Genomic DNA, 27,554 nt, shown 5'->3' on the forward strand with positions numbered 1-27,554 from the left:
TCCTGGAAACTGATTCCCATTGTTAAACCCATTCTGGTGGCAAAATAGGGTTTCGAAAGGATTAAAACATGCTTGTGCTACCAAGTTTGGAAAAGATAACGTAAATGAATACATGGCTGGAAAAGCCTAACCTTTTTGGGCATCGTGAACCCTTGCACCAGCTTCCTTTTTCTTTGAAATGTGCTCTATCTTTCTTGCTTGGTATACTTTTTCCATGCTGGTATTATCCTTGTTAATTTGATTTGCATCCTGTCTAGTGCCTCTATATAATCTCCTGACAATTGGTGACCAGCGTAGACTTCTGGGGTGTAATTATCATTCTGTCTCGGCAGAATATCGGAAGAAATAAGAGCAGGAGTACTTAGAATCTACTCTGCCATTCAATGCGATCACTGATATCTACTTCAACAACGGTTTTTCTTGCCATATCCCTCGATGTTTTTACAGTCTAGAAATCTGTTGATTTTAGTCTTGAGCATACTGCATAATTGAGTCTGTACAGCCTTTTGGGACACAGAATTCCACCTTCTGAAGAAATTCCTCCTTATCCCAGTACAAAAAGGCCTGATACTTATTCTGATTCCAGAAGCAACTACTCCACACATCAGCTTTTGCTGGGGGATGTATCTTTCTCGCATCTACCCAGTTGAGCCCTGTAAGAATTTTGCCTGTAAACATTTTGCACCTTTGAATGAGATCAGTCTTTCTTCTAACCTCCAGAAAATAAAGGTCCAGTCTATTTAATCTTTCCATGTAGCATAATCTCTCCATCACCAGAAATTAATTTTGGTGAACCTTTATTGAATGCCCTATATGGCAAGTATTTCTTTCCATGGGTGAGGAGCCTGAAAAGTAGGGCATCAATTTGCCCTGTTTGCCATACCCTGTACGGTTATTTGCTCTGGATGTCTCCGGAATGACAGGGCTTGTCCAGGCACATAGTGACCTTTTAAAGATGGTACCTGCATGAAGGATACCAGTCAATTCTGAAATATCCAGCGAATAGTGAGTCGCTCCAGGAAATGCATGTATTAGGATGGGGTGAAAATCCCACATGATACATGCCATAGGAGTGAGAATGGCAATTAATGCGGAGAGTTTGGTAAGATTTAACGAGTAAACACACTTGGCCTTACTGTGAAAATCCTTTCAACAAATTCCAAGAGGGTTGCAGTGAGCCAAATAAATCATAAGATTCCACCTTGTGGTCCAGTTTAAATATTTTTCAATGGTCTGTTTGCCCAGGTTTGCATCTTAGACCGTGGTATTTTTTTCACAGTTGCACTCCTGGGTGTGGTCTCAACAAGGTTCTATATAATTGCAGTAAACTATCCTTACTGCTAGATTCCCATCTTCCTGAAATGAATTCCAACACGCAGGTACAGCAAGCAATTAACTTTGTGACTTGCGAAGAAGGACATCTAAGTCCCTTTCAAGTTCAAAACTTCCCAATCTCTCTCACTCTTTCTTTCTTTTTTTTTAAAAAACATTCTTTTTGTTATTTTCATACCAAAGTGGATAAATCTGTAAGTTTTAGTTGGTGTTCCATCTGCCAAATTTTTGCTCACTCAGCCTCCCCAAATCTCCTTAAAAAACCTTTGCATCCTCCTCACCATTCTCCTCATTTCTGTCAAATTTTGTCATCTGCAAACTTTCCTTTCATAAATCCCTGCTGATTCTGTCTGATCCTATTACTGTTTTCCAAGTACAGTTCTTTCCCACCTTTTGTACTAGACTCTGACATTTCCCCACTATTGATGTCAGGCTAAGGGTCTAGAATTCCTAGTTTGCTCTCTACTTCCCTTTCTAAATAGTTAACATTAGAGCAGTTCCTGTGGATTACAGGGGAGCTGGAGTAGAGTAACCACCAATGCAATGTCTTTTTCTAGTGCCACTTCCTCAAGTAGTCTGGGATGTAGATTATCAGGTCCAGGAGATTTTTCGGTCTTTTATTCCATTCGTTTCCCCATCATCATTTCCCCTACAAATACTGATTTCCTTCAGTTCCACCCTCTCCCTGCAGACCCTGTGTTCTCCAATATGTTTAGGACATTCTTTGTGAAGACAGACCAAAATACACATTTAATTGTTTTGCCATCTCTTTGTTCCCTGTTATATTATTTTCCCCTGTTTTGGTATTGGTATTTCATTGAAGGCACTTTGAAATCCATTTGTAGTACTTAGTAATTACCCAATGCATTATCTTCGTCTACTGTGTTATGTCTTCAAGGAATTGTGAAGTTGGTCAAGCACGATTTTATCTCTTTAAATCAGTGTTGACTTTGTGTTTTTATGTTTGATTTTTTTTTTAAAAATGTTTTTCTGATGTCAAGAGGTTTGTATTGTTTCTATTACTACAGGCATTAATTTTACAGTGCACATGTTTCAAACTGTGTAATGTAGTATTGAGTCTTTATGCAACAATGTTCTGTCTGCCTTTTGCAACTAACTTGAGATTACAGGTTTAAAAGGTTGTAATTGAGTTCTACTATAAATATAGGGTAGAATGGATAATATTGAGGTTTGGTATGTAACATTTCTTTAGCAGGCAGCCCTATTGTGAAGATAGAAGCATGGGCAATCAAAAGCAGTCCTACCAGTTTTGCTGCTGTTTCATAGGTGAAGTGAAGCTGGGTAGGAGCGAGTCGGTGGTTAATCCTCTCTTTCTTTTTTTTTTATCCCCCCCCCCCCCCCCCCCCTTTCTTTTCTAGATGGGTACAGGTCCTTGAAACCGCTCAGTGTAACCATCCCAGTCACAAGTCATCCAGTGTCTCCGGCAAACCCTGTCTCAGGCTGCCCTGTCCCCACAGCCCCTCCTGCTGCTGAGCCTGTTCCTCATCTGCAGCGTCCTGGTTTGGAGACACCAGCAACTTCTCGACCTCAAACCTTGTCTATGCTGAAACTGAGCAAGGAGTGTCCTCAGAGCTCCAAACCTCCCAGTAGCTCTAAATCCAACCTCCGCAGCCCAGCCAGTTCGCCAGCTCAGCAAAGTAAAGCAGGTGCAGGGCATGTGGAGAGCAAGCAACAGAGAATCAGCAGACGAAGAGCCACGAATGGCTGGCTCCCTGTAGGAGAGCCCTATGACAAACCTGTCTATGTTGTGGTAAGTATATATTGAACATGCTTTTTCTAATCAAGAAACTTGAATTGCTGTTTTAAAGAAATAAAATCTTAGTTGTAGAAAATGTCATTACATCTCCTTGTAATAACTATTCATAATATCTTGAAGAAAGATGTGCACTGATGTAGTGCCTTTGACTCAGCATACAGAAACTTTACAGTTAGTTACTTTGATGCTTAATCACTGTTGTAACATAGGAAACGTGGCAGTCAATTTGCTCATAGCACCCTCCTGCAAGCAGCTATGTGATAATACATCATTTGCAGCACAGAAAGATGTTATTTGGCCCATAGTGTCTGTGCCAGATAAAAAAGAGATTTTTTTGGTTACACTTGTCCCATACTGCTTAAATTTTAAGTTTCTGACTCACTCACTCTTTAAGGCACAAGTTCCAGCCTCCCACCACCCTCTGGGTAAAAACATTCCTCTTCACCCCCCCCCCCCCCCCCCCCCCCCCCCCTCAACATTTTACAAGTGACCAAATTGTATCGCTTCCCCTCAAACCTAGGCAGAATCCTGGTAAGTCTCCTGTGTAACTTCTCAATGTGGTTACATCTTTTTTTTTATATAATGTGGTGTTCTGAACTGCAGGCAGTACTCCAGCTGTGGCCTAACTAGAATTTTGTGTACAGTTCTAGCATAACCTTATTGTCCTTAGTATTCTGTGCTCATCTGTACCAGTTGATCAGCTTTCAAGTGTCATTTGAGGACTAAATGCTGGCCTTGACATTTGAGAATTGCCCTGTTGCTGTTCAAAACTCTAGGCTGATAACTCCAGTGCAGTTCTTGGATTCTTGCATTGTCTGATCTACTGCGTTTCAGGATAAGACATAATTTCAGGCTCCAGCTACACACTCAGGATATGGAAGATTCCCTGGTACTATTTTGAGAGGGAATAGGGGAGTTTTTTCTAGTAATCTGCCCAATATTTATCCCTCCAACAACATCACCTTAAAAATAGGAACAGATTAGCACCAGTCAAACAATATAGTAGAAATTTAGAACTCATTTCTTCAAAGAAGGTGTTGAGGTTAAGTGTTGGGTGAGCATTTTAAGATAGAGGTTGAAAGTTTGTTTTTGTGTTGTATAGGTGTATTAGGGTCTGCTCAAGAAAGTAGACCTGCTGTTTGAACATTGGTACGGGATTGGCAGGTTTAATGATGTCTACCATGTTCCTAAAACTTGTTTATTGTAGTATAGACCACACGTAGCATTCAGAAAAACAGCACTTGCCTGTTGACCTGGAGAGTTGGGTCTAGCATCTGCAGTTGTGGGATGCCTTTTGCAACATTTGAGTTAAAATATGTAAGGTGATTTTTCTTTGTGTGTCTTCTGTGGTTTACCATGCAATGTCCCACATGTGACATTTAGTGACCGTTTTACCAGTCAGATGACGTATTGTGTGCAGGTTGAACAAATGAAAGCATGAACACTGATACAGAGTGTGGTAAAATTGATGATTAACTGTTGAATTAAAATTCAGTCCAGGCCTACTGCTGGCTAGCAGCATTTTCCAGGCACCTACCATCTTGTGTGTTTTCTTAAAAAAAAATCAACTTGCCTTGTACGTTTCCTTTTAAATGTTCCTCTATATTTACCTTAATCCTATGTCCCCTAGTATTTGACATTTCCACACTGGGAAAAAGATGCTGACTATCCACCCTAGCCATGCCTTTCATAATTGTATATATTTCCATCAGGTGGCCACTCAACCTCTGATGTTATAGCAAGAACTATCCAAGTTTGTCCAACCTCTCCTTGTAGCTAATATACTTCAATCCAGGCAATATCCTAGTAAACCTCTTTTGCACCCTTTCCAAAGCTTCCACATCCTTCCTATAGTGTGATGACCAGAACTACACAAAGTAGTCCAAATGTGGTCTAACTGAAGTCTTATACAGCTGCACCATGACTTGCCAACTTTTAAACTCGGTGTCCTGACTAATGAAGGCAAGCTGCCTTTACCACCTGTGCAACACCTTATCCAGCAGGAGCTCCAGGACCCAGCCTGAAAAGTAGGGCATCAATTTGCCCTGTTTGCCATACCCTGTACGGTTATTTGCTCTGGATGTCTCCGGAATGACAGGGCTTGTCCAGGCGCATAGTGACCTTTTAAAGATGATACCTGCATGAAGGATACCAGTCAATTCTGAAATATCCAGCGAATAGTGGGTCGCTCCAGGAAATGCATGTATTAGGATGGGGTGAAAATCCCACATGATACATGCCATAGGAGTGAGAATGGCAATTAATGCGGAGAGTTTGGTAAGATTTAACGAGTAAACACACTTGGCCTTACTGTGAAAATCCTTTCAGCAAATTCCAAGAGAGTTGCAGTGAGCCAAATAAATCATAAGATTCCACCTTGTGGTCCAGTTTAAATATTTTTCAATGGTCTGTTTGCCCAGGTTTGCATCTTAGACCGTGGTATTTTTTTCACAGTTGCACTCCACTCTCAAACTTCAGAACTGGTATTTGGTCTTGTTTGTGCGTCCAGTCAATTCAGCAGTCCAATTGGACTTCACCATTTCTTCCATTTCATTTTGGAAGCTATTTTGACTGTTGACAATGGGACTAACATTTTCCAAAAGGAATTACTGATGCAAAGCTAATGTCCCAATGGTAGGGGAGTTCAAAACTAGAGGGCATAATTTTAAGGTGAGGGGAGAAAAATTTAAAAGGGACCTGAGAGGCAACTTTTTCATGCAGAGGGTGGTTTGCGTATAGAATGAACTACTAGAGGAAGTGGTAGATGCATTTAAAAGGCATTTGTACAGGTACATGAATAGGACAGATTTAGAGAGATATGGGCCAAATGCAGACAAAGGGGACTACTTTAGTTTAGGAGACTTGGTCGGCAAGGACAAGTTGGATATGGCTGGGTTTATCATTTCCATGAAATTGATTTTGAACCCACCTCATCCAAATGATTTTGGCAACAGCCCTGTTCAGTAGGCATGTAGTTCAGCTAGCTGTACAGCCCCGTTTTGGTATTGTGAGATCAGCTCAGTCTAATAGAGGATATTCTTCCTGTTAATTACTGTTATCTTATTACAAAGGGTTACCCCTTTGTTTTCTCTCTTCTAGTGAAAAGAATCCCAGCTTGTTCAGCTTTTCTGCTCTGGTGGCGTCCTGTATAAATATACGTTTTAAAGGATATTCGGCTTCCTTGATTATATTTAGTATTGCAAGTAACCCCCTCTTTTGACATTTTTATCTTTGAATAGCCCTTTTAAATTATTGTTGGTGCAAGTAAAGGTTTGAGTTTGAGGTTGTAATAAGTCTACCCATGGATTAATATATTTGTAGGAGACCATTGTAATACTGAGCATGAAATTAAAATATTGTCCAATAATGTTAAATATTGTCATGTATAGTTTGACCCATTGCATTTGTCAAATGACCTACAGCCTTCTGCCTGCTGTTTAGTGATTTCTGTGACCATCCACAACCTACCAAGATCACTCCGCTCTTTCAGTTCTGTTAGTCCATCCTTAGCAGTCTTGTCTTTAGCCCCCTAAATTCTCAGCTCTGGAATTCCATGGTTAAATCTTGCTTGAAGACCCACCTTAAAAACGGCCTGTCTTAATCTGTGCTTAACTGACCTCTTTTCCCTTAGCCCACCAAGCTAGGTATCACCTAAGGTAGCCTCTACCCTAACACGAGCTTGCATCTTTCTCTAATTGCTTCTCGTCTGCCCTTATCAACCTCCTCTTTTTTTGTACAAAACACTAGAGGGGTCTCTCATCAATCTGCTAACTATTCAACATTACTTTCTGGCTCCCATGTTAGTTGATATTTTTAATGGTTCATTCTCCTCATATACTTTTGTCTTCATTCCCGGTCTGCATTAAACCCATCCTTCGCATACTTTGTCTGATCTCCAAACTTCCTTTCTCTTCAAATCCTTCAATGAGTTTTCATTTCCTAGATCAGTGACTATTTTGTTTGCAACTCTGGTCCATGTTAACACTTGATATTGGGCTCTGCCATATCACAGCACTAAACCATCATGAATGACATTCAAAGGATTGTGAAGGTGGTAAAGCTTTTAATGGTTGACCACATGTTCTTCCTCAGTGCCTATCCTAAATTTTTCTGCTGGGTTAGATGGTCATTATCTGGTTCCATTCCTTTCTAGTCAATTATCAGCAGATAATCAGATGCAATGGCTTCTCTTCCTGATCCTGGAATCCACCTCCCCATCCCTTAAGTATGTATTCCCTCGTCCCTCTAATTTGTCATTTTGATGTTGCTGCTCAATTCCATCATCTAAAAATACAATGCAAGTTTCCTGTGTATGCTGACAACATCTAATTCTTCCTCACCATCTCTCTTGGCCGCTCCATACCTGTGATTCGCTAAGCACTTTGTCTAATGCTTAGTCCTGATGAGAAGAAATTTTCTTCAGTTGCATATTGTGAAGACCAAAGCAGTTGTCTTTAGTTGATGTCATAACCTCAATTCTCAGGCAATCTACCCCCATCTCTCATCTCTGTCACTATCTGAGAATGAAGCAGATTGTTCACAACCTTGCTGTTCTTGTTGCTTGATGCTGGTGTGTCAATAAGTCCACTCTATCACCATGGGCACCTACTTTTACCTCCAAAGTATTACTTGTCTCTGCCCCTGCATCAGCTTTTCTCCTTTAGAATTAAAGTTTCCCTTAACTATTGCAACTATTCCAATGCTGCCCTTGCCAGTGCCTTTCATATTCTTGCAAGGAATTTCAGTGTCAGTGACCAGACTAGCATTTATTGCCCATCCCAAACTGTTCTTGAGGAGGTGATGGTGAACTGCCTTTTTTTTTTTTTTGAACATCTGCAGTCTATCTAGTGCAGATAGAAAGGATTTCCACGATGTCGATCTAGCTGAAGTGAAGGAACAGCAACATTGTCCTTCTTGGTGGTAGAGCTCATTGGTTTGGAAGGAGCCTGGATTGAGTTACTGCAGTACATCTTGCAGATGGTACACACTTTTGTGACTGTGTGGCATTGGTACAGGAGTGAATGTTAAAGGTGCTGATGAAAAGGTCTGCTTTGTCTTGAATATTGTTGAGGTTCTTGTATGTTTTTGGAGCTGTTGTTACAGATAGTATTCCAACAGACTCCTAACTTGTGTCTTTTAGATGGTGGACAGCCTTTGGGGTGACTCACTGCAGAATTCCACCCTGTGAACTTCTTTTTTAGGTGCAGGACATGAGTTCTTACAAACTCTACTGATACTATGATCACCTGTCTCTGTGATTGCTGACCTGCATTGGTTTTGGGTGCCACAAGGCGTCAATTTTTTCTTTATCCACATGTTCAAATCTCCTCCAGCCCCATAATCCTAAAACCTTTGCACTCAACAAATTCTACTCCCTAGTGAAATTCTGACTTTATAGCTGTCCAAAGTGCAGCAAATATCTTCAGCTACCTTGGGCCTAAACTCTGGAATTCTGTCTCACCAATCTCCCTTTTACTTTTTTGAGATACTTTATCAAACTGAACTGTTTGGCCAAATCATCCTGTGCTTCTGTAGCTGGGTTTCAAACTTTGTTTAACTGTCTTGGAAAACTTTGCAGCATAAAAGGTGGTATCAAAACGCAGGTTGTTTACTTCAGTCCATACCACTGGCCAAAATATCAGATTTGATGGCCAGCAGGAATATCTATAATAAGCCTGTATTTCTGTAGTACCTTTCATGATCTTAGGAGGTCCCAAGGTGCTTAACAGCTATGAAATACTTGCAAAGTGTAGTTAGTTGGAGATGTTGAGGTGACTAAAAGCTTGACCTGAGTGATGGCATTTCAGGGCTGTCTTAGGTGGAGAGTCTTGGGGAGGGAATTTTGTTGCAAAGGGAGTAGGGGATGAACAAGTGTCCCAATATTGAGAGATGCAGGTGTCTTAGAAGGTCAAAGGGCAATAAGAACTTAGATTTTGGAGTTAGAAGTTAAGTTCCTGAACTTGTGGAAGAATTTCAACACGAGGGTGCGAATTTTAAAATATGGTGATGTAGACCAAGTATTCATTAGTGCAAGATTCAGTGACCATATCAGTGATGGGTGACAGACGTTCATGTGGATTAGGGTACACAAAACAGTTTCAGATGATCTTCAGTTTACGGAGTGAAAGTAGAAGACCAGCAAGGAAAGTGTTGAACTAACCTTGATTGGAGGTTAAGAAAATCATGAATCAGTTAAGGCAACAGATTGGTTAGGTCAGGACCAGAAAGGCTGTGCTACGGAATTGGAGATATATGGTCTTTGTATTGATGAGCATGTGAAATTAGGAGCTTGGTTCTTCAAATAGGTTAAAGGGGTTTGTAAACAGACTAGTGCCGCAAGAGGTCATGGCTAGAAAGGAAATGGAATTATTGGTAAAAGTTTCAGAAGAATTCAAAAATTTGCAAACCGTTAATATATTGACTTCATAGAATCATAGAATCCCTGCAGTGTGGAAACAGGCCTTTCAGCCTAACAAGTCCACACCAACCCTCAGAGCATCCCACCCAGACCCATCCCCCTATAGCCCACCTAATCTACACACCCCTGATCACTACGGGGCAATTTAGCATGGCCAATCCACCTAGCCTGCACATCTTTGGACAGTGGGAGGAAACTGGAGCACCTGGAGTAAGCCCACGCAGATACGGGGAGAATGTACAAGCTTCATACAGTCACCCGAGGGTGGAATCGAACCCAGGTCCCTGTGAAGCAGCAGTGCTAACCACTGCCGTTGTGCCACCCTTAACATGGACTTGGTTGGGAGTTGAACCTGGGACCTCTTGCATGCTAACACTACAGTACCCTAAGCGAAACTCGTACCCCTAGCCCAACAAGCTGCCCCCGTGACCAACGAGCTGCCCCCTTACCCCCGGTTTGCTGGTTACTTCAGCAGTAACTGCACAGCTTGAAATATATACCAGTATTTTTAAAAGTTTTATATTGTGAGTTAAAAGTCTGGATTTTATACCCATGTGAAGAAGGATTTTCACCCAAGCAAAACAAACAAACATCTACCATGTTTTACACCATCCTGATTTGAGTAAGTAGTGTCCTTTCTTCATAGTCATTCAGTCATAATGCCTGGAACTCTTTCTTCACACATTCATGGAACTCTCTTGCTACTAGGGCAGTAATAGTTGAAGAAAGTGATCTATCATCTTTGGATGCCAAGATTGGCCAATAACTGTATCATTGTCAGCAATGCCCACGATTTGCGAATAGTTTCTTTGAAACCTGGAAAAGCAGCCAGTTTCATTTATTTGTTGTATCTGAATGACTAGGTGCAAAACCAGTTGGAATTGATAATTTTCACGGGAGTTGGGGGGGAGAAGGCAAGAAGTGAAATTGTCGCGCACAGATATTCAACTATCCCAATCAAAGAAGCACTGTCCAATTTAATTTTTGATGAGCGCCTCCCTGGCTTATTGGCTTACATTGCTGAAGTTTGAAAAATGTTTTAGACTGTAACCATTAAGCATAGCTTCATATTCACTCTTCACTATAATGTTGAATTGTAATCGATAAAGGAGCATTCCAGTGATGCTTTCGGGTTGAAGTTTTAACCTCCATTATAGCTGCCACTCCTTTATAAACTATGAATTAAAATATTAATAATAAATATGTAGCTATTAGCTAGGTTTATCTGTGTCTGTTTTGTTCTAACTGGTATGTGTCATATACTATATATAGACTGTAATTATCATCAGTAGTTCCATATCTTTCAACAGGCTCTAAATTAATGCTTGTAGATTTCCTTCAAAGCAGAATCTCTTGGAATGACATAAACTGTGAATGGCCAAATCTGAAAATTCCTGCCCGTTAAGAGCTAACAAAAAAATTGTCTCCATGCTTATCCTCAGGAATCAGATTTTTTTTTTTTTTTTTTAAACAAAAATAATTCTCGGGGTGTAATTCTTATTGCCCATCTTTTGCCTGAGGTGGTGATGGTGGACCATTGCTATCAAATACTAGAGTGCAGAGATTTGGTACAACTGAGTGGTTTGCTGGTTCATTTCAGATAGCATTTAAGAGTCAGCCAGCCACATTGTTGTGAGACTGAGTTTACATGTAGGTCAGACATGATGAGGATGTCAGGTTTCCGTCCCTAAAAGATGTTAATTAACCAAATGGGCTTTTTAATAACCCTTTCATTTCCAGAATATTTAAAGGAGAAACAATCCAAATTACACCAGACATTAATGATGTAAACATGGTGGAAAAACTCAGCCAGACAGCATTTGTGGAGTCAGAAAAAGTCAATCTTGCAGATCAGGTTTCCAGCATTTGCAGTATTTTGTTTTATTTTATTATTAGACAAGACTTTTGGATTGCTCATTGAGTAACAACCAAAGACATCCTCCTTGTGTTTAAAATTCTTCAGTATCATTGCAAAATAATTTCCTTCCACATTATTGCTCAGTTAGGTTTTTAAGTGTAGTCAGAATGGTAATGGAGGAAATGCAATACCACATTTGTATGCAACAAGCTCCTCCAGATAGTCATGTAATGACTGGAGTGATCTGTTCTGTTGGTGTTTGTTGATGGCACAATAATGACTAAGATACCTGGAGAACACACTAGTTTGTGAATACTGGCATGAACGCTTTAATTGTTGCCCAACAAGTACACAAGACAATGCTTTAACATCTCCAACAAGGAATGCATCACTATGACACTCCTTCCTTATACCTTTGGCTTTGGCTTTGATGATTCGATTCTTGAAGCAGAGCTGCCAGTTGAGTCAAACTAAAACCAAACAATGTAGTGTCAATAAATGTAGAGCTGGAAAAGCACAGGCAGGTCAGACAGCATTCGACAAGCAGGAAAATCAACATTTCAGGCTGAAACCCTTCGTCAGGAAACTTCAGTCTGAACTGTTGACTTTCCTGCTCCTCGGTTGCTGTCTGACCTGCTGTGCTTTTCCAGCTCCACATTTATTGACGTCAGCTCCCAGCATCTGCAGTCCTTATTATCGCTAAACAATATAGTTTTGTGCTTGTCATGAATTGGCTGATCTCATTGAGATGGTGTTGTATTTGGCCTTGAAACCCTCAGTCAGAGAAGAGAAAAATGAAGCAGAACTCTGGGTCCTCATCGCAGTGATCTGTACTGTATCTATCTGACTTGTCTCATTACAAGATAGTCACTAATACCGTAAATAGGAATTTGAGAAAAACTGCCCAGAGTGTGATGAGAATGTGGAACGTTTTACAATATGAAATAAGTGAGATGAATAGCAGAAATGTGTTTAAAGAGTGGCATGGGAAGAGGCATGTATGAGGAAAAGCCATCAGCATGGCCCTGTTTAGCTGAATAGCCTGTTTTGTGTTAAGTCATGTCATATGTATATGCATGCTGGGTGAAGAAAAGATTGCATTCTGCTTCCATGGCCTGATCAGGTGGACAAATAATGTCACCACATGAAGAATAGCTCATTTTCCTAGAGAGGAGTAATAGTATATAAGGAAACCAGTCTAGTGACTTCAGAGCTGAGGCCAAGTGTTAGAAATGTTCAAAGTATCATCTGATTTGTCCTGCATAAATAGCATCCTTAAAACTGTGGCTATTGCAATAAAAATATTGGGACTATCAAACAGTTACAGCAGGTGTTTTACTAAAAATAGAATGCTGTTGGTGGTGTGTACAAATCATGATGTCTGTTGTTCTTCAAAGTTGAAAAGTAAACCTAAAGTGGGACTGCTAAGTGGATATATGCTGGAAATTTGGACTCAATCCAAAATCAGAGCAATTCTGGCTGTCGTTTTCGAATTGGTGCCAATTTTTTTATGTCTACCTCTACATATAATTCCATTCAGAATTTCACACTAATCCCTTCTAGCTCTCTAGTAAATCTTTATTCTGCGGCCAATTTTTCAACTTTTCAGTTCAAATAGCCACTGGACAGTACTGATCTTGAACATTGCTGAAAAGGGAGGCATGTTGCGAGAGGTTTTCTTTTCAGTTCTTCTCCCTGTTTGGCTTCTGTTTTGGTTTGGCTGCAGTCTGTTGTAGGTAATATTGAGGTTGTAGTTTACTCTAGTTATTTGACTAGTGCTTGCATTATACTTTCATCCTGAATACATGTCTGAGCCTCAAAGCTAAATGCAAGTAAAATTCAAAGTCTGTAAAACCATGTCTGCATTGTTGTCTGAAAGTGAAGTAATAGCCATTTACTCCATCCCATCTGGAAATTTTTATATATACAGTAAACCTCTTCCACTGACTGACTTTAGTGCCTCTGTCCAGTGTGGTATTGACTCATATGGCCCAGCAAGCCCAAATTGAGATTTGAATATGTTGGATTAGCTGATCTCAACCAGACTGGTGATTTAAAGATGATATACTGAACTTTAGCAGCAAGATGCACTTTCAATTAAAACAGTGACTTCTGTCTCCTGTCCAGCAGTGACTATGTTGTGGTTCAATTTCTGAGCCCAGCCATCAACAGCGATTTCTTCAGTTGTCTTCACACTAAGCTGGGAAATGCTATCCTGAAACCTTTATACCTCAGCTCTTTTAAATCATTAATTTGGAATTGACTCTTTGACCAAGCTTTTGGTGACCTAGCCTAATGTCCTATTTTGTTTAATAACTGCTCACTTGAATTGCCTGGGATCATCTTGGCTATGTTAAATGTGCTATATTAATGCAAACTGTTGTTGGACACATTGTTGCTTCAGTGTTTCCCCACAGTCCTTCATGTTGTACAGTATGACCACACTATATAAGGGTGAGGTGTTAGAGTGGGATTTTACCTTCCTAAGCTGATTGCTTTCTGGGGGCATCTATTCTGTTGTGATGCTGCTAGTGTACTAACCCCATTCAATTCTCCGTGGAACAGAAGCCTGTTTAGACCTATTTCTTACTACCAGCTTTGTATAGTGTGTGCTTACTCATGACCATTGAATCTTCTGAAGTAGCTGTGTTATTTGAGGACTTTCAAGGAGAGAACGTTGTCTTGGGCATTCTCCCTGATCATAAATGTTTAATTGCAGAGATAGCAACATTATGCTATGTTTTGCATGTGTCACCCGTGTCAGCTTGTGTTCCATCAGAAGAGGAACTGATCTTTCATGCAGTATTTTGTTGGTATTCAGATTCAAATAATATTTTGGAGTGCATATGGAAGAACCTCAGAATGGCTCAGAGCACTTCACAATTTAATAAACTTTTGAGTGTAGTCACATCGCGGCAAATTTGTTTTCAAACATTGCTAATTTTTTACATTAATTGAAGAGGGCATATAGTGCCTCATTTTAACATTACATTACATTAATGTCAGCATTTCTGACATTGCAGTACTCTCTCAGCATAATAGTGGAACAGCCACACTAAATTTTGCGCTCAAGTCTCTGGAGTAGAATTTAAAGTCACATCTTTCTGACTCTGAGGAGGGAGGCTTGGTGGGCTCAGTTGACTTTGATCATATTTTCTTACCATTTCTTCTCTAACCCATTTTCCTTTTCAGGGAGAAGTGGAGCTCCTGATTCGGAAGTGCTATCCTGCAGTTGAAAGGGATGGTGAAGTGATCAAGGTTCGAGACACTGTTTTATTGAAGTCTGGGCCCAGGAAGAAGTCAATTCCTTATGTTGCTAAGGTTTCTGCACTCTGGGAGGACCCTGCATCAGGTTAGCCAGTTGAATCAATGAAATGCAAAGTAAGACCTACAAGGAATACATAGTACTGCTTTTAGGACTTTGGAATTTACACAGCACGTAGCTATTCCAGATGTTAGCTAAATGTATTTGTTTCTAATATCCTGTCTAGTCTGCTCGCCAAGTATGGGAGAAATCCTGTCTGTAATTGGGGCTTGTTGGGTGGCGGGGGAGAGGCAAAGGAGGGACTGAACCTGTAAAACTGTTTGGGGTTGGCCTGGTGGCTGGAAGATCAGAGTTCCAGCATGCGTTCAGGCTAGCACTGCATTGTTTCTTTAACAAAAGTATTGCTAAGCAAAAATTTAGTTGTGTGTATGCTGTCACTGTAAAATAATGAGAGGGTATTCTGACCACTGTGTACTCCCCTTGGCCCAAGCTCCCCCTTCTGTTTTTTCCCTTTTCTTTTATATCCAGAACTATATTATTATCTTGCTTGCAACTGAAAGGTTTATTTTCTCAATGCCAAATCACCTGTGGTATTTTTTTCATGTATTAGCCAGCAACAGTTTATCACCCATGTTTCCAACTGAATAAATTTCATGAAAAGCCCATTAAATCTCCTCAGTCTACTTAATTCCCTTTTTAGCTAGTACTAATGGATTTGGACTGGAAATGGATCTCTGTTTGTACTGAAATGTCTTTAAATTGGCATCTCTGATTTGGTATTTTATGAAGGACTAGGCCTGTGGGAATCTACTGGTGTGTGGCCTGCCATGTAGTGATGAAGTGCTCCTTTGTTACTGTGGAGTTGGTGTCTTATAACCCATTTACTTTCCAGGTCTTCCTGCCATCTTCCCCCCAACTCGGGAAACTTATTCTACTGTAAAATCACTTGGTGTTGAGGAGGGAGCATTGGGTGGTGATAGTGGTTGTTTCTTTGGGGTTATGATTGTCATCTTGAGACTGTCTGTCTGTTTTTGATTAGTTCGGCATTTCCACCTGCAGGGTGTTGCTGCAGTATCTGGCCTGGAGGCCAGTAAGAATCTGTCTCAATGAGTGGGTCTCTGCTTTTATAGCACATAGTTTTGGTTATTGCAAACCTAAGACATGGCCTTTTGTATTGCTTATGAGGGGAGAGTTGAGAACTTTCCATAATTGATGTTTCTCCAGTACTCCACTCAGTTAATGGTGGCTTGGGGACTGTGAAGTGACGTTTGTTGCTTGGGAGGGTTATTGTACTTGTAATAAGATGTCAGGGGAGTTGCGTGAAGCAGATGGCCTGCGGAATATCACAGTGATTGATGACCTGGCTTGAGCATGAAGGAAATGACACCTCTGCCTCCACATCCTATTTCTCCCCTGTTCTGTTTGTGTTGTGTGTGGAGCTTTGGTTCTTGCCCGATTTTAAACCACATTTATCAGCAATTTTGTTGTCTCTCCTCCACATTCTTTTAAGCCCATCCCCTCCCCTACACTTTGTGTCCTCATCACCCTTCAACATCTAGTTCTTTTTATTTTGCCAACACCTGCTGAAAGCTGGAGATGGGTATGCAATTTCAGTTCTGCTTTGAACCTGATTCCAGAAACCTGGCATTATGAGCCCAATCCTAACATTTGCATGACTGAAATCCGGATTCTGGTTTCTCATCGGTCGTCTGAAGATATGCAGCAGGACTAGACTCCGGGTTTTAGTCTTCTGTGCCAGTTTAGAGGCGATGGTTTGAACTGTTATCATAAAATGATATGACTCAAGGCCTATTGTGCCTGTCTCAGCACTTCGAAGCAGCTAGTCAATCTGTTCTACTCCCCTATTCTTTACCATAGACCTGCAAATTTCTCCTTTTCCACATCTAAATACCAAACCTTTCCTGAAGGTTTGTATCGCATCTGCTTCCACTAACCCTGCAAGCATTGCATTCCAGGTTGTCACAGCTCATGTTATTTTTTTTTTAATTCTCATCTCCCTCTGGATTCTAATGTGTTGAAGTTAGTTTCCTTCCCCTGAGCCGCATTCAAACAGCCAAGAAATCTGCAGTTGCTTAGTCGTAAATATTTCACACATCTGGCACCTATGATGTTAAGTAGTACTCTGCTGTTCAATTGGTAATGTTAAGCATTCATTACAAAGGACCTTGGAAATCACTCAAATCTTTGTCCAGTTCCAGTAGATGGAAAAGCCTATGGACCCAGCATCTAGGTGAAATTGCATAGAATTTACAGCACAGGAACAGGCCATTCAGTCTGAGTGGTGTATGTATCAAATGAGCATTCTAATCTATCTAACTTATTGTGTATTCATATATTCCTGTCCTCCTTGTGTTTATCTAGTTTTCCCTTAACAGAATCAAGCTATTCACTCGCCATATGTGGTAGCGAATTACACGTTTTGATGTTTCCTTGGTCAAAGATGTTTCCCCTGAATTCTTCATTGGATTTATTACTATATTTATTATAGTCTATAGTTTTCTTCCCTACTGATGGAAAAATCTACTCTACGTCATTACTATCAAACCCCTTCATTATTTTAAAGATTTCTGTGAGCTTCAACCTCTTTGGGGACCCAGTGGTTACCTGATGGCCGGTCTGTCACCAACTCTCCTCCTCTTCCGCCTCCCCAAAGTCACCTTCACTTGTAAATCTAAATGAACTGTTTTCTCGCAGCTGGCCTGAAGACTCCCTTTTTCAGTGCTGCTTCAAATGGATTTTTTGCCTCCTGTTCTGAATCTGCTGACATGTGGAATTTGTTTGGTTAGCTCTGTGGTAAATCGGAAGTGAGCTCCCATATTCCTAATTGGCTTAGTGTGGCAGCAGATGAGCTTTGACCTCTGCTGTCAACAAGCTTGTCAGTCGGAGGATGCTAGGGGTTTTTCCTCCAAGTCTGACCTTAGCTCTATCCCACCATCTCCTGACATGTCATGCTGTTGTTGATCAGTAGGGGCACTGTTTGTCCAACCATCTCTCTCTCCTCATTCTCCCCTCTTGCTGTCCATATCTTTCCTTTCCTTTTCTCTTTCTCCTCCCCAGTTGCTATCAAAGCTCAAAAGGTTTTTTGCACTTATGGGTTTCTTGGTAAACTTGATTATAAAAAAAATACTTAAGCATTTGTAAGTCTGTTGTATAAGTACACGGAAAGGAGAAAGTTGCATGCTTCTAGGTGAAGAAAAAACGCGATTGGAACTAGTTAGCTCCAGCAGGTGCAGTGGACTGAATAGTTTCCTGTGCTTCGATTTCTGTTTCTTTGGCAAGTAACTGGATGATGAATATAAAACCCTAGGTATGCAAGATAAATCAGAATCAATCCAACACCCTGGGTGAAATCATCTCCATTTCTATTGTTGTACCTTGTTTGTGCAGAGGGCTCAGTACCCCACCCACGTATTTTCAGATCAAGGACGGTTTTCTGTTATGAAACTTAAATATGTTCATAGAGGCCCTTTTCTCTTACTGCTTGGCTATCTGGAGTTTTTGTAACCTGTGCCTGGTGAAAGAGCGAGTGAATTAATGCACCCTACCACCTCAGCACAGGTCTCGAGCATCAAATGCTAATTTTTCTTGTCTGGTTTGATTGAACATTAGTGCTGCCAGTTTCCAACATGCAGGTCTCATTCAACTGAATCAACTTGCTGCTTGGAAAAACTAATTCTCTGCATTGCCAGCTGTGGCTCTGAGTAGCATTCTTACCTCTGAGTCAGAAGGTCATGGGTTTAAGTCTCACTCTAGAGACTGGAGCGCCTAATGCATGCTGAAAATCCCTGTGCCAGTACAAAGAGAATGCTGCACTGAAATTGTCAAACAAATCATATTTAACCAATTTCCTTGAGTTTTTAATAGGATAACAAAGGGTTGATGAGGGTAATGTAGTTGATGTGCTCGCTTCGCTGAACTGCAGTGCAATAGGATTGCTCACAAAGTTGAAACGCTTGGAATAAAGGGGCCACTGATGGCATGGATGCAAACTAAGTGCTGAAAATATACAGCAGGTTGGGCACCGTTTTCTGGAGAGAAACAGTTAAGTTTTTAGGTAAGATAACCTTTTGGATGCAAATTTGGCTCAGTGACAGCAGCAGAGAATTGCACTCTGTTGTGTGCAATTGTTTTTTGTGCAGGAAGAAGGTACCCTAGAGGTCAGTACTACATCCACTACTTTTGTTGATCTGCATCAATGAATTAAAATTAGGTACACAATACAGTTTCAACATCTACTCATGACACAAAATTTCCAATTAGTTTGAACTGTGAGGAGGTTAGTGATCCACTTCAAGACGACAGAGGTTGGCTTAATGGAAGGACAAATGATCGATGGAATTTTATCCACAAGTGTGTCAGGATACATTCTATATAAAAAAGATCTTTTTCTACATATGCGTGCACGTGTGCACACACCCACCATGAATGGGCTCAGACCATATATATTATATATAACTATGTTTTATATCTACACTCTACCCCCCCCCCTTCTCTTGCACTCCCTTTGAGTGAAGGAATGTTTCCTCATCTCATTCCTAAATTGCCTACCCCATATCCCCAAAAGCATGTGGAATCCTGGAGTTTATAAATGAGGCAGAGTGTACAAAAACCAGGTTGTTATAATCAATCTTTTGTAAAACACTGTTTCACCCTCAGGTGCGGTGTGTACAATTCTAGACACTGCAGTATGGGAAAGGCTTTGGAGTAGTTGCAGAGAAGATTTACTAGACTGGTTCCATGGATGAGGGACTTCAGTTAGGTGGAGAGATCAAAGAAGCTAGGGCTGTTCTCCTAGGAGAGAGAAGAGGTTGGGAACAGATCTGATGGAGGTTTTCACAATTTCTAGAGATTCTCCAGTCCATCTTTCAGACATACCATGAGTTTCTCATGCATAAAGGTCAAGGAGAGTATTTCTTTTCAGCAGTGTCACATCCCACTATGCACATGCTATTTTCTCCTGATCTTACTTGATCATATGCTCCTACTTGCTCCTCTCCTGAATAGCTCACTAGAGAAGCAAATGATGTCAATCACACAAGCGCATCTGAAGTTAATTGGATGTTAATCAAAACATGGATGTAAAGCTGAAGGAAATGTTTGCTAAACTGTATGGAATATGTAAACCATTTATACATGTCTGGCATGATTTTGGAACAGATACAAAGTGTAATTGTCCAAATCCATGGAGTAAATTGGAAATTTCCAATGTATTTGTCACAAGTAGTAGCGCGGACATCTATGATAATGTATTGAATGTGCATCTCAAAAGGTGGACTGGATTATAAGTAGTGGAATGGATACCTAACATGAACCATACAATGAATTTGTATGCAAGATAATGAATTATAACAACCTTGTCTTGTAGGTAGCTGTGTTTAGTTTGTTAATTAGTAATTTGTTGCCTTCAAAAATCTCCATTGAATCAGTGTTAGTGTCCATGTACTGTCATGTAAACCAGTATCCTTTTTCTATGGGTTTTATTGAGTACACAATGTTTGCTCAGTGACTGAATAATTGACCTGAGCTGTCCAGATGGGCTTTTACTTTCCAGCTTTGTAAAATGACATGCCAGCCCACACTGATTATGCAAAAAAGATGCTCTGTTCCAATCATGTATATTGCACGTTGCGTTCTTGAAAATAAAAAATTAACCACTTCTGAATTTCCAAAAGCCATTGCCCTCCTTTCAATATATCCCACCCCACTTACCACCAAAATGTGCCAGTGATCTGAGGCTAGTTTAGTGATTAAATCCATCACCTTCCTCTAATCTGTAATGTTAAGATGCACCACAAATATAATTGCTGCATAGCAGTGTTGAGTCCATAGTTTACTACATCCTGTTCATTTGATCACTTCTGCACTGTCTAAATCTACACACTGTAGCTTTAGCAAAGCCTTAAACTAAAAGATCTTATCCTTGTGTTCAAACCTCTCCACTGTCTTGCCCTTCCCTATTTCTTTAACCTTCTCCATTTAGCAGTCTAGGCCTGAAATTCGGAAGTCATCTCCCTAGACCTCTCTACAAATCTTGTATCCTTAAAATATGCTCCTAAAACCAAGCTTTCAGTCACCTGTCTTAATACCAGCCACTAAAGGATCACTTGACAGCACTTCTGTGAAGGACCTTGAAACTTCTGTTTCAAATGCTAGTTATTAATATGGCTTTAATTAATTTGACGGTAAGATAGACTTTTAAAAGAGTGCCCTTCTATTGTGAGAATAGCTGAGTGATTTGCTTTCCAAGCAAGTTTGGTTCCTTAGCGCACACATGATACCAACTTGGTAAGGGGTCTATCTCTATAGATAGGGTAAGTGCACAGTGGCATCCTATGGTCAGAACTGTTTCAGAAACAATCTGATAGTTGACTGTAGAGTCTAAATTTTTACTTGGTCTTAGTAAGAATCCTTGGGCTAACGTGTACCATATCTATATGAATGGATGGATCAAACTTTTATAAAGTTGAGGTTTCTTGCCTCAACTACTCCTTACCCCAAACCCCTCTAAACAGCCTGCCTTTCATATTCACATTATGCACCTTGCTATTATCCTTTCAATAAGGGGAACAATACTTCCTATCCACTCTGTTCGTGCCCCTCATAATCTTATACACCTCAATCAGGCCCCTTGCCCTCTCTGCTCCAAAGAAAACAATTTGAGATTACCCAGCCTCTCTCAAGAGCGAAACTCCTCCAACCTGGGCAACATCCTGGTGAATCTCCTCTGCACCCGCTCCAGTGCAATCTTCCGTTTTGTGCAGTGACCAGAACTGCATACAGTACCCCAGCTGTGGCGTAATCAAAGTACTGTACACAACATAACTTCCATGCTCTTATAATCTTGTTATAACTCAAAGGCAAGTGTCTTGTATGCTGCCTTAACTACCCTATTAATCTGTTCTGCTGCCTTCAGGGATGTATGGATAAGCTCCTCAAGATCGCCCTATTCCTCCTGAGCTTCCTAGTGTGCTGCCATTCATTAGTCCTCCCTTTATCTTTTTTACTTGTCACTTGTTTCACCTGTCACCTCTTTCAGGGTTAAATTCCATATGCCACTGATCTGCCTGTCTGACTAGTCAGTTTATATTCTCCTATAATGTCAAACCTTCTTTCTAACTGTCAACCACTGTGTAAATAAAGAACTGGAAAACATATTAATGCCACTTTTTCAAAAACAAAAGTGCAACAAAAATTAATGGGACTTAAATTAGAGAATGTCCTTGGACATGATGATCCACACCCCAGAATATTGAAAGATATCTTTCGAGATGACAGAAGCATTGATGGTCATCTTTCAAAATTCTATAGAGTCTGGAATGATTCCCTGCAGATTAGAAAGTGGCAAATGTAACTCCAAACTGTTAGCTTCGCATCAGTCACAGGGAAAACAGAGTTTATCATAAAGGATGCAACAACAAGACACTTAAAAAAAATGGAAGGACTGGAGGAGTCACCCTGGATGTATGAAAGGGAAATCATGTTTAACAAGTCTGTTGAACCTAGTAGATTAGATCAGGGGAACCAGTGCATGTGGTCTATTTAAATGATTTCAGAAGGCTTTCAATTAGGACCCTCGCAGAAAATTAATAAACAAAATTTGAGCAGAAAGCATTGCGGGTACTATACTGGAAAGAGTTTTAAAAATTGCTCAACAGAAAGCAGACAGTAGGGGGAGAGAAGGCGAGAGAACAGTCAAGATCCAGGGAGAACACAGTCTCAAAATAAAGGGCAAGCTATTTAGGATCGAGATAAGGGGGAATTTCTTTGCTTCAGACGGTTGTGAATCTTTGGAATGCTTTGTCCTAAAGGGCTGTGGAGACTCTGTTATGGAGTATATTCAAGACTGAGATGAGTAAATTTCTAAATGTTAAAAATCCCAAAGGATTGGGGAACAGTGAAGAAAAATGATGTTGAAGATGATCAGCCAAGATCTCTCTGAATGGTGTCACAGGCTTTGAAGGCTGAATGACCTACTCCTGCTTCAGTTTCTTTTGTTAATACTGTTCTGAGTATAAGGAACTTGATATCGTCAGGACTGCAACTGGGAAGAAAACTGAACTCCCTATAAAAGCTGCATACTATCCAAATAAATGATGGCAGCAGTGCAGGTTACCAAGTTAAAGCATTAGGAGTGGGAAGTGATTAATGCCAACCACCTGAGTTTTAAATGCATTACAGATTTTGTTTTTAAATTTAATGATTTGATCTTAAGCTAAAGGTGGCTGTTATCATTGTCCAAACTTCCTGTACCCATATGTGGTTGTGAGTCTTCTACCAGCATCACTGACATCCTTGTTCCTCTCAACCAGCATGTGGTTGACCTTTTACCACCCCAGCCAATACATCCCTCCTTGTCATGTAAGCCTCGCATTGTACCATTTTATTACTGGTCTCTGTGGAATTTGCTGGTAGACAAGTGCAGTGTGGAATAATCTTCAATACATCTTCAAGATTTTGTATATTCTGTTTCAAGGGTTGTGTGGATGCTTTTTATGCCTTGATTAGCTTGACCTCTAGTTGAAATGGATTGCATTTTGTTTTGCTGCTTGTGTCCATACTCTGAATGTTGATGACAATGGAAAGACCGATATTTAATAAACCTTTATGTTGTTGCCCTAAGATGGTGGTGTTGGGCTGTCTCTGTAGTTTAGTGATTTGATACAACTGCATGGTTTGCAGGACCATATTATAGGGCACTTGAAAGTTGATGTAGATCTGAAGTCGCATAACAGGCCAGACCAAGTAATGATAGCAGGTTTTCAGACCCAAAGGATGTATTAGCATTTTGGGTTTTATGGCAATCTGAAGTTTCATGATCAGTGTTGCTGATGGTAATCTTTTATATAAAATCCCAAAATTCAAATTCTCCAAGTTGCCTTGGGAATTACACTTGTGTTCTTTGGATCACTAGTCCAGTAACACAAACTAGTACATCAGTGTTCCCAGCCAGACCAATCTAGTTGGTCACAGAGAAACCTAGTGATTCTCTGAAGGCAGCTGAAGTTGCTAGGAGCATTGTGCAAGTTTGAGTGGTTATTAGGGCCTTCACATGAGCCCACACTCATCAAAGTATTGCTTTCTTCCTGTAGGGGAACTTATGATGAGCCTTTACTGGTACTACAGGCCTGAGCACATCCAGGGAGGCAGAAATCCAAGCATTCACTGTGAGGTGAGCAACAGCAACCTTCCCTACAGAGCCTGTAGGCGTTCACTTCTAAATCCTCTGTCTCTGCCTCTTGCTCTGTGCCTCTGCTGCCCTGTACTGGCCTCCTGCCCTGCTCCTGCTCCTATCTCATCCTGCCCTCTGCCTCTTGCTATATTAGCCTCTCACCAGCACCTGTTTCTTGCGTGTGCATATCTATGTGTGTGTGTATCTATATAATCTCCGTTCAGCATTGTTTTGGCTTTTAGTCGTCATTGATGCTTCTTATTTTCAAACTATTGTGACTTTTTTTCAATGTGTAATGAAACAATAAAGTAGAAATCAAGAGGTCATATGTTTAGTTTTAATTTGATGATGCAAACGAGAAAATTTACATGTGCAAAGCACTCTTTAGCACAACTTGAAGTGCTTCACATCGTATGAATTTTGCTTGTTGTCAATCAATACAACAACCATTTTTGGATGGAGCAGAATCCCAGAAATGACGGTGCAATTATTGATATGTTGATCTAGTTTTAATATTTATGTTCATCAGCACTGGAAAAATACCATGCTGTAAGGTGGTGCCAATCAATCTGATTCAGATCAAAGAGAGAGAGAGCAGTAGTTCAATGCCCATCTTGGAGGATGGCATCACCAATTGTAAAGCATTTCTTTGAACTTACGCTTTCGCTTTGGTGGAGGAACAAGAATCAGTTACCTATCAAACTGAGCAACGCATTTTGCTTTGCCTGTAGCTTACAGTGTCAGGTGGCTCCCTTGGGGAAAGTTACAGCCTCATTTTGCCAATCGATTTTATGGTACAGTGATGTAAAGGCTAAGTTCATAGAGTGCCAAGGAGGAGAGAATGTATCAGCTGCAGTCATTGCATGCTATTGATGAATCCAGGCACAGATGCAAGTTGAAGCATGATAGATAAATTCTTCGGATCAGAGGGTCTGCTGTAAAATATATTTTGTCTGATTATTGATAAACGTGAGGAAGACTCTTTATTTACTGGATCTTTCTTTAAATATAGAATGACACTGGCCTCTCCCTCCCCTCCACCTCTGCATTTTCATCCACAGAACATGTGCATCTTGTTTCAATTCAAGTAATTATGGTCCAGGGTTAAGCATACCAATGGTATCTTGGAATCACTATGCTGCTGAGCGGACTGGAGTACTAGTGAGATGGAGAAGGCTGAACAGACTAGTGCTTTTGAGTAGTGTAGGTTTTTAAAGTTCTGCCTCTGCTCTTCTCTTCCTACAGAATGAGATCTTTGCTTCTCGGCATCAGGATGAGAATAGCGTAGCCTGCATTGAAGAGAAATGCTATGTGTTGACCTTCTCTGAGTACTGCCGGTGAGTAGTTCCAGGCTTTCCAGATCTGGTGTGGGAATAATACATAGCAATGGGACACCGTTGTAGAAATGTTGTAACTAGATGGAGTTTCAAAAACTGGAGGTATTGTGTGTAAAATATTCTCGAGTAAATCCAAATGGGACTTCAAAAGAAAATTCATTACTTGGAGCTTAGAATGTGGTACTGCCTACCATGGATGAATGGCTTTGGACGTATCGAAGGGGATGTTAAATTAACATGAGGGAAAAACAAGTACGAAGAAAACTGAAATGAAATAATAGAAAGGACAGAGGATGAAAAAGAATGCAAATAATTTGTTGCAAGAAATTGATTAGCAATTGGAAATAGATGAGCAGTCGGGACCAGGACTGAGTTTTACTTTGCAGTCTGTTTCTAGATACAATTTTACTTGCGGCACCTATTCTGGCTCTTTAGCTTGCTCCACTACTCACTTATGTCATGGTTGATCTGTATTTTATCTTGAATCGTTATACATCCTACCTAACTGATCTGATTCTTGAAATCTATAGTTAACACATCCTCACCATTTCATCTTTTGTAGCAGGCAATTTGTGTGAAAGAGTGCTTCCTAATTTTTTGCCTGTGAATAGTTTGTTCCTAATTTTAAAATTGTCTCCTTGTTCTCAACATCTGCGTGGGAAAATTTTTCATATCTAGCGTTATCATGTTAAGTATTTTGATCAGATTACCTCTCAACGTTCGAAAACCAAGTTAATGCAGTCTGACTTAATTAACTTTTAAAGCACTGGTATGATTGTGGTGAATCAATTCAGCACCTATTCAAAGGTTACTATCCTTCCTGAGTTTTGGTGTCCCAAACTGAAAGTAGTACCCAGGATGGGGTGTGACCAAGGCTCTACACAGCTGAAATTTAACTTTCTCTTTTTCATATTCCAACCCACTTAAGATGCACTGAATGGAAATGGTTTATATTGGTTCTCTGACAGTACTGAAAAGTGTTAATGATATCGGGGATATCTGTGAGAGCTGTAGGTGAGTGCTGGTGTAAATGTCTCCATCTGATGATGTATCTTCATTGTAATTCCTATTTTCTCCCATGTTGTTCTGCAGGTTCTGTGCCTTGGCAAAGTGGCGAGAGGAGGGAGCCCCTGATCACAGACTAGTGGTCCCTCCCTCTGAAGAGTACTCCACTCCTTCCCACCGCAAAGTCCCTGAAAACACGGACCCAGATCTGGTCTTTGTTTGCAGACATGTGTACGACTTCCGCCACGGCCGAACTCTTAAAAACCCGCAATAGTATAGCACTTCCCGAATTCCTTGGGAACTCAGGCTTAGAAAACAACCCATATGATATCAGAAGAACACACATGATGGATGTTGACTGGAGTTATGATTCCATAGAACCTTCCTGGTGGACAACAGACACACTCTTCCCTTTGCCTTATGTATATAAATTAGAAATTTTTAAGATCTGTTCAATCACACTGACTGCATACCAAAGGACAGTGACCGATCTGAAAACTGGCTCCTGGAAAACAGCGCTGGTTTCTGCACTAATCAATTCGACAATGTCATCATGACACTCGAGCCACTTTTCTCATGCTCGTCCTCCATCACCACTAATAACGGGTCCTGTTTCCCAAGTGAATGATGACCCATTTTGCGAATTTTAAAAATTATAAACAGTAACAAAAGAAATTGCACTTGTACTCCAAACTGATCTATTTCTTAAATAACCCTAGCCCGATTTCCATGTTGGCAGACAATGCCAGCACTTAAATGTTTACGTCTGAATTGGGATAACATTCCAAATTCTTTCTTTCTCTTCCCTCTTTTTTAAAATATTATTTCAAAGATAATTACTTGTTGGAATTAAATTTCAGAAAAATTGTATCGAGTTTTGAGAAAGAAAATTTAATATATGATTTAAGTTTGATATGTTTGAAGAGACTGTGTTTTTTAAAAAACAAAGTTCATTCTCTACTGATGTCCTGATGTTTTCACTTGAAAGGTTTTAATAATGTTTGAAGTGTTAGGCCTGGTGGCCATATAGAATTAAAAGATGTTTCTGCCAATACCATTGGAATTTACTTTTGCCATTTCTCCCATCATTCAGCACCACAACTCAAGATCCTGTCTGTAGTTTACTAGAAAAGCCCAGCATTGTTTTCTTTCCCTGAATCGAAAATGGACATTGTCACTGTGATCAAATTCTGACCACCAAACATTAGCTTGGCATTGGTAGACGTGTATTAGAAAACCTGGGAAGGTCCTGTATTTATATAGCATCTTTCACTATATTGTGAAGTGCGTTGCAGCCAATAAATTACTTTTCAGTTGGTGCTGTAATACTGGAAACAGCAGCACAGTGAAATGTCACAGACTGCAATGTGAT

The 27,554-nt window shown here is 40.3% G+C and overlaps 1 protein-coding gene across 6 annotated transcripts in view; it reads left to right on the top strand.

Annotated features, from left to right (window-relative positions):
* The window catches only part of bahd1 (bromo adjacent homology domain containing 1), a 69,238-nt gene extending 41,999 nt beyond the window's left edge, over window positions 1-27,239 (top strand). For 5 of the 6 annotated variants that reach the window (XM_048600126.1, XM_048600129.1, XM_048600124.1 and 2 more), the window contains exons 3-7: window positions 2,712-3,103; window positions 14,578-14,737; window positions 23,761-23,840; window positions 25,086-25,177; window positions 26,270-27,239. In XM_048600126.1, the coding sequence (XP_048456083.1) occupies window positions 2,712-3,103; window positions 14,578-14,737; window positions 23,761-23,840; window positions 25,086-25,177; window positions 26,270-26,456 (911 nt within the window). In that variant the 3' untranslated portion in view covers window positions 26,457-27,239. Of the gene's footprint in view, window positions 1-2,711; window positions 3,104-14,577; window positions 14,738-23,760; window positions 23,841-25,085; window positions 25,178-26,269 lie in introns of those variants that run through there. The other variant, XM_048600130.1, reaches the window with a different exon arrangement.
* Window positions 27,240-27,554: the final 315 nt, after the last annotated feature.

Source organism: Rhincodon typus, chromosome 8 (assembly GCF_021869965.1).
Source record: "Rhincodon typus isolate 14 chromosome 8, sRhiTyp1.1, whole genome shotgun sequence".
Taxonomy (NCBI): Eukaryota; Metazoa; Chordata; class Chondrichthyes; order Orectolobiformes; family Rhincodontidae; genus Rhincodon; species Rhincodon typus.